The 11,974-nt window shown below is 36.3% G+C and overlaps 1 protein-coding gene across 1 annotated transcript in view; it reads right to left on the minus strand.

Annotated features, from left to right (window-relative positions):
- ZBTB41 (zinc finger and BTB domain containing 41) overlaps window positions 1-11,321 on the minus strand; it is a 52,941-nt gene extending 41,620 nt beyond the window's left edge. The window contains exons 1-4 of the mRNA XM_023203391.2: window positions 11,238-11,321; window positions 9,369-10,605; window positions 1,518-1,725; window positions 516-585 (exon numbers count right to left, since the gene is read on the minus strand). Coding sequence (XP_023059159.1) covers window positions 516-585; window positions 1,518-1,725; window positions 9,369-10,488 — 1,398 coding nt within the window. The 5' untranslated portion in view covers window positions 10,489-10,605; window positions 11,238-11,321. The remainder of the gene's footprint in view (window positions 1-515; window positions 586-1,517; window positions 1,726-9,368; window positions 10,606-11,237) is intronic.
- Between the last annotated feature and the right edge of the window lie 653 nt (window positions 11,322-11,974).

The raw sequence follows: 11,974 nt of genomic DNA on the forward strand, positions 1-11,974 counted from the left end.
GTCCCCAGACCAGACCATGCACTAGCTGAAAACTGTTGAGTGACCAGTTGACAACAAGTGGAACAGAAGAATTAACCTAGCAAATCCCTGTCCCAAATGTGGATTCCTAACACACAAAAGGGTGAGACATATCAAAATACTTATTTAAGGCCACTAAGTTTTGAGATAGTTTATTATGTTAACAACACATACCCAGAAATGGGGGAGAAAGTCTAACATTTTATATTCTGTGCAACAGTAATGTCACAGTTTAGATACATAACCATAAACAACACATGGTATGGTGATTACAATGAAAATAAAAACTAGGATTTCCACTTCTTAGTTCCATCATCTAAAAACTAACCTATACCAGGCTTAATTTACAAAATATATTAGAATAATTTTATATAAAAGGAAAATTCTAAAAGTGAGATAAGCTAAGTCACATTACTTTAAAACCTAATTACTTTACTTCCCCAAAAGACATTTCATTTACTTTGGTTTTCTAATTTCTTTTAAATAAAAACTCTTACATCACATTTCCAACTTTCACTCTTAGTCTTCTTAATGGAAATAAATTCTTGTGCATTTTCTGGATGAAATCTATCAGAGGAAAAGAAAAGGGTTATTAGGAAAAGGTTATATTAGTTAAAGCAATATTCCATGTGAATATGTTGACAGTAATTACCAGGATCAAGTATTGATTCCTTTCATAATGAGACAAGTAGGCACAGGTGAGCTCTTTAAGAAGGTATCATTATCATTTTAATAAATGTATATGTATACCTACGTTTATGCAGAAATAATGAAATAAAAGTATAATCATCTTTTAAGTACATTTAGGAACCTAGTTCTTTATACATAAACTGCAATGTAATATGTCTGATTTTCTTTTAGTCCGGATTTCAGTAAATTTAATTTTTAGAGTTAAATATATAATATTCTATTAAATATTCTTTATCTCACAAACTGTTACACATTAAACACAATGTTGAGTATAAGAATAAATTTCTTGGCCAGGCGTGGTGGCTCACACCTGTAATCCCAGCACTTTGGGAGGTCAAAGCAGGCAGATCACTTGAGCCTAGGAGTTTGAGACCAGCCTGAGCAATAAAGTGAAACCCAGTCTCTACAAAAAATATAAAAATTAGCTGGGCATGGTGCGTGCATGTAGTTCCAGCTACTCAGGAGGCTGAAATGGGAGGACTGATTGAACCCAGGAGGTAGAGGTTGCAATGAGCTGAGATTGTACCACTGCATTCCAGCCTGGGCGACAAGTGAAACCCTACCTCAAAAAAAAAAAAAAAAAAAAAAAAAAAAACCAGAGAAAGAAATTTATAAGTATAAAAACCACATATTTCTGAAGACATACTTGCCAAAACCTAAAAAAGAAAACAGGATAATCAAAATGCTGTATCTCAATGAATGTCCAATGAAAGAACTGGAGATAAGCACTTTATAGATGTTTTTAGCTTTCTACACATTTAAATTAAAAGGCACAATAAAGTATATTATGGAAGCAAGATAATACTTGCCTCTTAACATGCTTGGCTAAAGTCTTCTTGCTTGCATGAAGTTTATTACAATAAGGGCACTTGTGCTCCTTCTTATGAAATTCTGTTTCATTACTGTGCTTCTTTCTGTGAACAGTTAGGTTAGACTTTGTCGAATAGCGTTGGTGACAAATATCACACTCAAAGGGCTTCTCACCTGTGTGAACACGGGTGTGGCTCTCATATTTTCCTATAAAAAAAGAAAAATTAAAATTAAATTTAGTACATTTGCTATACTGTGATTGGAATTTGACAGTGGAATAAAATCTCATGGTTTAGCAAACTTAATATACACACCTAAATCCACACACAAAACTAGAAAAAAGTTTACCTAAATCTCTACCTCTGATAAACCTAATGACTTACTATTTTGAGCTTACTGTTCAAAGTATACTTTTCCTCAAAAACTTGAGTCATTAAAAAAAAGTTATTCATGATCACACATTTTAAAAATTAAGAGGTTTGGTACATTTTCTGAAAACTGTTGGCAAATTCTCTGAACCTTAAATTTTTAAATGTATTTTAAAATTTAAAATTAACTTTTAGCAAAAAATCAATTCATCATTTAAGATTTATTATGTTCATATTTTCGGTATCTCTGTGGGTCCACACACCTGGATATGGATACTGGCTCTCTAAATAGAGGGTTATGTGACCTTGAACAAGTCACCTCTATATACCTCAAATCTTCCTCATCTGAAAAACTGAGATAATAACAGAATTTACCTAATAGAACTGCTGTAATAATAAACAAATTCATACACATAATGCACTTACAACAGTGTCAAACACATAAGTTATCAATTACTGTTGTCTATTATTATTACTGGGTAATCTGTGTACTGTGAATGTGCACATCTGGTAATTTGAATTAGAAATTTCAAAATATATTTCCAAGCAAACGGCAATAAAAATAGGAAAAAAAACTCAACATGAAAGGTAATTCTTAATTAAAAACTTAGCTTTGCTCTTTCCTGAAAAATAAATGTATAAATAAATTTTTCTTCAGGCGAAAACTAATGTGAAAGTATAGCATTTCGGTCATATACTTTAAAAAGGATACATCCTATGTATAACATGAAAATTATGAAGAATCCAAAATATTCCAAGGCCACTGAGGAAAAGGTATAATCATAATTATGTGCCCTACCTAATAAAATAAAATAAATTCACTAATTTAGTAAATATATCTATATACAACTGATTTTATTAAGCAAGTAATATTATATTATCTAAAAATTAATTATATTGCACTTATCACAATAAAAAAAACTGAGGAAAGGAAATCAAGGTATTTTCCTTAAGGTAAGGGGAAGGGTATTAATCACAAGCAAAGAAAACAGAAGTATAATGAAAAATTAGGTATTTAGATGTAGAACACAGTAATGGTATATGCATACCTGATATGCATATAGTCAGAAAACTCAGTCAATATTTAGGCATCTCCTAAATTAGCTACGTGATTTAAATCAAGCTAATAATTTAACCTCTCTTTACTTGAGTTAGTAACACTTCGTGGGGTTGTGAGAAGTAAATACATTAACAAATACACACAACAACACTTAAAACATCCTGGCAGAGCCAGGCATGGTGGTTTACGCCGGTAATCTCGGCACTTGTGGAGGCCAACGTGGGCGAACACTTGAGGTCATGAATTTGAGGCCAGCCTGGCAAAACCCCAAGTCTACAAAAAAAAAAAAATTTCCAGCACACAGTAAGCACTAATAAATATTAACTGTTATCATTATTATCATACGGGTTACTAGTCATAATATGGACATGTAAGTATACCTCAAATATAAATATGGATGCATCCGATTTATGAATATCTGTTACAACAAATCAAACAGGGGTTTCAGCTCTGATAACGTTGGATATACTTGGCTCTTTCCCCTAGCCACTGCTAAAATTGCTTAGTATCTCTGTTCCCTCTCTGCTACTGCTAGAGTATACCCAACCATTTACACATGCATATACACATCCTACCACCACCACCTCCCCTGCTGCGTTCAAGGAATCAGATCAAATACTGAGAAAAGACAGAGGTCACTTTATGGATTTTTTTTTTTTTAATATTCCCTTATTGTGAAGGTTTTCACATTTCAGTTTTAACTCACTTTTGAATTATGTAAATAATCATACTGATATTTAAAAAACTGTAAACAAATCAAAAGTATACAGTCTGATTTTTTAATAACTAAACTTGTGATGTTTGGAACAGGTCCATTTTTAACTGGGGATTGACTGTGCATGTTTAGCACAGATTCTCAAAATTCAGAAACAACTTATCAACCTCCTAATGCTTAAATCTTCTCATTTTTCTTTCTTTTTTTTTTTTTTTTTGAGACAGAGTTTTGCTCTTGTTGTCCAGGCTGGAGTGCACTGACGCGATCTCAGCTCACTGCAACCTCCGCCTCCTGGCTTCAAGCGATTCTCCTGTCTCAGCCTCCTGAGCAGCAGGGATTACAGGCACATGCCTTCACACCCAGCTAATTTTTTGTATTTTTAGTAGAGATGGGGTTTCATCATATTGATCAGGCTGGTCTCGAACTCCTGACCTCAGGTGATCCGCCCACCTTGGCCTCCCAAAGTGCTGGGATTACAGGCATGAGCCACTGTGCCCAGCCCTCATTTTTATGTCTTACAAAAGTAGCAGCATAATAAAAATCTTAAAGTATGAAAAATTTTTCAACAAATCATTTACTTGGAAATGCCTTTGCTGAAAAGAGTTTAATTAACAATTAGCAGCATTTTCCCTCTATTTAAAATCGAGAATTTCTTCTACACATGCAAATAAAAATTAAGATACTTATAGCTAAATACGAAGTCATTGAAATGGCAGTTGAATTAAAAATTTAAATCACTGGCCGGGCGCGGTGGCTCAAGCCTGTAATCCCAGCACTTTGGGAGGCCGAGATGGGCGGATCACGAGGTCAGGAGATCGAGGTCCATACTGGCTAACATGGTGAAACCCCGTCTCTACTAAAAATACAAAAAACTAGCCGGGCGAGGTGGCGGGCGCCTGTAGTCCCAGCTACTTGGGAGGCTGAGGCAGAAGAATGGCGGGAACCCGGGAGGCGGAGCTTGCAGTGAGCTGAGATCGGGCCACGGCACTCCAGCCTGCGCGACAGGGCAAGACTCTGTCTCAAAAAAAAAAAAAAAAAATTTAAATCACTTTGACTATTAAATTGCCATTTCCCTACAGACCAGAAGAGATAAAGATTTAAGCAAGGAAAAAAAAAAAAGAAGAAGAAAGTTTGTGAATTTAAACTGAAATAGCCAAAATTAGATAAACCTCATGATTTTTTTAAAAAAATCATTTTAAATAAATTGAGCAAAATCAAGCAGACCAAAGATAATACAGAAATTTGAATAAATAATATTTTAGTTATTAATTCAAATTTTATGCACATAGGCTTTGCATGGCCTGTTAACGCCATGGATTTGAATTTCTGAACAAGAACAGGCGAGAGAACTTTTGAGGGAATGCTGGACCCAGAAGAGCTAGGTAGATCTCTAGAGACTAGTGGGAAAATATATGTTAATCTTTGATTTTCATGTTTAAATCATTTGGTAGGTTTTTTTTTTTTTTTTTTTTTGCCGGGGGAGGGCACTCCTTAGCACAAACAGTAAACATCTACAACTGTTTCACTACGTTTACGGAGTGAGGCATTCAATAACAATGTATAAATCAAAATGTTCACTTCAAACTTATCAAAGTTTCAATTTAAAAAACAGTAATTCTTCATAAAATATTAAACTACACCCAAGCATTCCTGATCGTGAACAGAAAATACATAACATTTTAGAACATAAGAAATTTTATCCACAGCATTTTTCTGAACTGAATCCCAATATGAATCATGTCTCAAATCAGAAGTCATAAATTAAAGATATTTTCACATGAACAAATTTGACCTTATACAGAATTTATTCCCACATGGGTCATATAAAATTAACAATGTTAGATTTTGTATGCAGTTTTTACAAAGAGAAATATCACCAGATGAGTTTATTATATATCTGATATTGCTACATCTTAAAATGTACCTTGAAATAGTCATATGAGTTACTCTAAATAATATGTAATTAAAATACTTAGCCTTAGAGAGTTGTGCCATTGTTATAACCCTTTTCTATTAAGAACTAAGTGGAATATCTGCAGGATGCATTAGTCACATTTTTTTTTTTTAAAGGTATAAAACATGTTCTACCTCTAGAAGAGATTGTGAATTTAATCTAAGGAAAGATTTTAGTTCTCTGTGGAAACAATAAAAAAGATGAATTATCCAAATTTTCTCTCTCACCCCATCTGTCATCTCCCTGTTTTTGCCTGTTTATCCACTACATTTTTGATGTAAGGGGAAAGGTCAAAGGACTCTTATTTGCATGATAATTTGCTGAGAAGAAGACCACAGGTAACCTACGGAAAAATATAACCAGAAGAAAGGATAAAAGATGCAAAGTAATGGAATCCAATTAGTAGATTACATATTGTGGAACTAATGGTTCCAGCAGAAGGTCTCAAAGCTTATGCATCTCTCATAAACCAACCCCAAAGAAGCCAAGTTAGAAGGTTAAAGAACGCTAATTGGCTGTAAGCCCAAAGTCAAGTCAGATACCAACTTTTCAACTTAGTTCAAATAAACAACTGCTTACTAAAAATTTATTTGAAATGACCTGAGATGTTACAAAGAATACTAGCCAAGAGTAAGATACATAACTCCCAGACTCACAATCTAAGACAGATAAATAACCCAAAATTGGGGTGGCATTTAAAAATTCTACAAAAGGAATGCGGATGGTATGAGAATAATGACGGTGGCGCTAGAACTCCTGTGTTATTTTTTAAATAAACTGTACTTCTAATAATAAAGATGGTAAGAGAGGACACTTAAGACACATGGATCTTCTGCTAAATACTCTTTTTATTCTACCCATCACCAGTCCACTTAGTCTATATTCAATGTATTATAACTCTCTGCTTTACTCTCATTCTACACACCACTCCCAATGCCACTCATCTTCCAAGTCTAAGCTATATTATCATTCTGGTCCTTTGTCATATGCTCCTTCTTATCTCCCTGGCTCTTTTTTCATCCCTTTTTCCAATTTTCTTCTCCACACTGAAGCCACCAGGATCTTTCTAAAATTCTTATACGTCATGGTTTCCTTTCTAAAATTCTTTTCAACGGTCCCTATCACCTACTGGATAAAGTCCAGTCTAGTTAAGTTACATTGTCCAAAGTATATGCCTTTGTAGAGTATACAAGACATACAAAATCTGACCACCACTTTCTTGCCCACCTTCATCTCCTGTTATTTTCACTATGAAAATAACACCTGACCACCTTGAAACCACTCACACTCAAGCAATTTCCAGAATACAACACACCTCAATGCCTTTACACATGCTGGTCCTTCTGTCTTGTAAACTGTTCCCTATTCTTTGAGTCTTAGCTCAAATACTATCTGCTCTGAGACACTTCTCCTGATTTCCTTAGTCTTCTGTACTTATCCTGATAAAATTATCTTTATTGTAACATGATTGTGTTTTTTTCATGTACCCATTAAACTCTAAGATTCTTGATGACAGAGAGTATATCATTTCATATTTGTTCAATAATGTTTGGCAGCTTAGAGATAATAAATATGTTAGAACACCTATATTTTGTGCAATACTTTAAGTGATTCCCTAGAATTACTCCATTTAATCCTCATAATAACCTTTCCCTACCTCATGAGAAGGTACTATTAGCATCACATTAGCATCATCTCACTTTACTTATGAGGAAACAAAAACACAGACACGTTAAGTATCTCACCCAAGAACAGGATTCCAAAACACCCAAGCAGTCTTATATTACTATAACTCATGCTTTTTAACTAGCAATATATGAATAAGATATAGACAGATATAGATATACTAAGGTAATAGAGATGAGAAACTTGAAAAGCAAGCAGCAGGGCTAAACAAAAGAGAGGAATGGGTAAAAGCGTGGCATAATGTAAAATACATTCAGAAAGATCAGTTGGAAATAAACCTACAATGTGACCTACTGACTCCCACAATTATCTGGGCTGAACTTGGAAAAAAAGGAAGGGGAAAAGGAAGGGGACAGAAGGGAGGGAGGGAGGGAGGGAGGAAGGAGCCAAATGTCCTCCTCTTAGTAAATTAGCATCTCAATCTTGAACAGTGTTTTCCCAAATTGTGCAGAAAACAGTAGTTTCCTAGGACGCTCAAAGAAGTACCTCCAAAATATCTTGTGGTAAAACGATTTAAGGAAATACTGGGTTAAGCAAAATCAACAGGTTTCTTTACTAGAGAATCGGGCAGTTAATAGATTGTCAATTATATAGTTCCCAATCTTACTTGAACACAAAACCCTTCTTTTATACAGAATGTCACAGGATCAGTGTTCAATGGGATGGTTTGAGATATTTGTGTTGCACCTACAATACCATTTGCGAACTCATCCCTATTCACTCATCTCCAAGTCAAATTAAGACAATTAAAGCAGAATACAGGAAGCGTGCACTAAGAGTACAAAGTCTAAGAAGTCTATTGGAAAGATGTAATGTTCTCAGATACTTTAACCCAAAAAGCTGTTCTCACCTCTATACACATCTTCACAGTATTTGTTTACAGCTCTACAACAGCATTTTATCCAGTCTAACTTTAACAATTTACTTGTGTACATATGCTCTTGGAATTGTTACTGAAGAAGTTTTTTTATTCGTTTGCACACAGCCTCAGTTAAAATATTAATAATTATTAAATTAGATTATCCAAAGTGTTATGATTCAGAGAGAAAAGTATTCCAAAAAACATTATAAAAAGCAAAAAGTAGACACCACTGTTATGTCAGCATATAATGCAACATATTTTTACAGCAAATTATCACCAATTCTTTATAAAACCAATTTCCACCTATATCAGTAACATAAGTAAGGTAACACTGTAAGACATATGGGGATATATTAAACTGGGTAAGTAACTTTACCAGGTCAGATTGCACTAATGTTTTTATCATTATATGTGGTAGAACATATTTCATGATTTCATAACCTCAATTTACCTGGAAGCTTAACTATTGCAACTGAAAAGTTCATATTAGAACAGTTCACATAAGACACTTCCAAGAATTACTTTACCTAGCAAATATTAGACAACTTGAAATTAAATATGTACTGACATAAAACTTAAAATGATAGACTACATTTCCTACAAATTCTTTTCCAATAGAAGAAAAATTGATTTATTCATTATTATAACAACCGAAGCTTCTTGGCCTTTTGGCTAAGGTCACATGTATAACATAACCAGAGTGCTACTAACTAGGATACTTCCTAAAGTCTCTATCCACAGTATTAAATTACATTCATTTCAATTTTATCCTTCACCATAGTTTAATCTAAAACATCCCCTTTCTATTAAATAGTGCTAGATACTGGAAAAGTGATATTTATAACTCATATATTACCATGCAAGGGGAAAAGAATATACAAATTACTAAATGTAATATAATCTACTTTTCTTTAATGACTTAAAAGTAGTACTTATCACTGGAATTAAACTGGCATATACATGGGAGCTCTACATGATAATTATTGACACTCTGGAGTCTTTCATATCAAATACATGATCTAACGATGTGTCACTGGGACATGAAGAAAAGTAAAGGCTAATATAAATACTTAATTCCTGAACCACAACAAATTTAAAGTAACAGGATAAACACTATTGAAAACCAAAGTATTCTCCCTATGTAAGTAGTCTTTTTATAAGCGATCTTTTTGATTAGAGATAGAAAACAAGTTTTCTTTTCTTACCTATTCGGTCAAATGTTTTATCACATTTAGGACACTGCAATATTTTTTTGTTGCTGTTCTGAATGACCACTGGAGTTAATCCCTCATGAATATTCCCTACAGAATCACCAGCCTCAGTTTCTTCTTCTGCATCATTATGATCCTTTTCACTTTGTTCTTCAATGTCAGAGTATTCATCTGACATCTCCTCCTCTAACTCATCTTCTTCAGCATTATATTCACTTCCAGGATCCTCAGAATCATTTCTATCTGACTTTTCCTTATCAAAATTTTCTTGATTCAAATTGTCTGACCCATCGCCACTTTCCTGTTCATCATCGCTGGTGTCATCAAACTTAACAGGGCACTTTCGATTCCTTTTTGATCTTCTTGTGGAGAAACTTCTCTCCAGCATTTTTAACCCATGTTTTTTCCCTAATAAAAGAGACCTATGGGTTTTAGCCAGATGATTCTCTAAAGACTTTTTATAACAAAAATGTCTACTACAGAATTTGCACTGATGATTATTTGATAGTCTTCCAGTTAATTCATTTAGTGTTTCTTCTGGTGATGACTTTTCAGTTAGCTCTGAATGAAAAGAGGCAACATTTTCGTTATTTAATAACTTCACTGCATCGATAATGTCCAAAAATTTTGCAGCCTCTAAAACAAGAGGTATTTCATATTTGTACACAAAAAATTCTGATGTGTAAAGAAATTCAAGCAAATGCTGAAAAACTGAATGTGTTACATGATCCAGGGTGACAACATCAGTGCTTGGATTTTTGCTCAAACACGCATGAAAATAACTACTGCCAACAGCAACGACTACTTTATGTGCACTAAATTCTTTTCCTTCCACTATGATAAGCAAATCACAAAAAGATGGTTGCTTCTGCCTATCATCATTTAAATATTTTAGCAAATTCTTATTATACTGCAAAGAACTCAAAAGCTTTCTCTGATCTGGAGAGGGAGGAAGTTCCTGGTAACAGTGAAGGGCTTCAGGAGTTGGTCTTTCTGCAGAATGAGTATAGGTCACTTGGTCACACTCCACTGCAACATTTCCTTCTGAAGAATCTTTATGATAGCCTAGATGGATCTTCTCAAGATTTGAAGTAACCTTTCTCCTCTTCTTCATTGCAGTACAGCAATTTCAGAACAAGAAACTTCATAAGTGTCTTAAGTGATTTATAAAGGAAAACTAGATTGTCTTGGATAACAGCTTCTGAAGGGGCGTGCCCAAGGGTTTCATGGTCTGCAAAAGAGTGAGAACCACGTAAAATAACTTCATGGCAAAGCAATGCTAGATCAGCCAACGGCAATCATCAACGAATTCCTTCTAATTATAACTAAATGATGATAAAATCACAGCTTACACTCATTCGTGGCAAAGATTTTGGGGCGGAGAACAAGGAGGGCCGGGTTTAGAAAAGGCAGCCAACAAAAGAATAATTTTAAAGGAACCCAGGCACACCTTCCAGGCCTGATTCACGAATAGGGTGAAAATACCCTGGCAGAAATGGGACAGGTCTTCCAAGATCGTTGACTGTGCGGGTTGAGGAGGCTGTAGTCGTGGTTTAGGGGTGCTGGGATGGTGTCAATAAGGCCGTGGCGGCCGCGAGATCCTAGTCTCTCCATTAACATGTTTTCCTCGGGCGGGCAAGGCACAGCTCTTCAGGAATAGAGAGCGTCCCTCGGCCAAATCCACCCGGTGAGAGACGGCCCCAGGAGGGGCGCAGAGAAGAAGTGGGGTCAACCAGAGGGACGACTAAAGGAAGCAGAAGAGCTTTCCCAGGCCCTGGCGAGGCGGAGAATGCGCTTGTAGTCGGTGATCCCGCTACCCTTCCCACCCAGTTTCCCTGGGAAAACGCCCCACAGATCCATTACCGGGAACCCAAGGCTCCCCCGCTGGCTCCCAGCAGCTGAGCTCCACTCTGGGCGCGCTCGCTCCTGCGCCTACCCACTTCCGGGTTCAGCCCCCCACCTCACCACCCCCTCCCCTCCCCTCCGCTCCTTCCCCTCCCAGAGCTCCGCCGCCTCCGCAGCCACCGAACACGTCAACTGCTCGCGCAGCCTCCAAGCTCTCCTGAGAGACCGGCGCGCGGCCCTGCGCGAACGAGTGCGCATGTGCGCGCACCGCGCTTTACGCATGCTCTGTAAGTTCCCCGTGCTCTCTTGGAGACCCTAGCTGCACCCCGAATCCGTTACTCCGGGTTTTCGCAGTGGCTCGGTGGCCTACTCCGAACGAAACCGTGAGGCTTTGCTGAGGGAGGGCAATGGGAGAGGGGAGGATTGACGCAGAGTTTAGAAGTAGTTTGCGGAGGTGCCGTAGCACGGAAGGATTTCATCCTCACTGGTGTGTTTAATAGTTTGTAATCAACCAAACAGCAACTGCCGGAAGCCAGTCCCAGCTAACCTGCTGGCGTGTAGGAAAGAACCCAGCGATGCTGATCTCGTTTAGTTATTTTTCTGACTTAAATGGCTAAATCTAAACGCGATTACTAAGAAAAAAAAATTTATACCTATCATTGTACACAGAAAAAAAATATAAAACGTATATATAAGCGTAAAGCTGATAGGACAGGAAGGGAAGCCGAAACAAAAAGTAAAGAAAAATCCACAAG

This window comes from Piliocolobus tephrosceles, chromosome 1 (genome assembly GCF_002776525.5).
Source record: "Piliocolobus tephrosceles isolate RC106 chromosome 1, ASM277652v3, whole genome shotgun sequence".
In the NCBI taxonomy this organism is placed as follows: Eukaryota; Metazoa; Chordata; class Mammalia; order Primates; family Cercopithecidae; genus Piliocolobus; species Piliocolobus tephrosceles.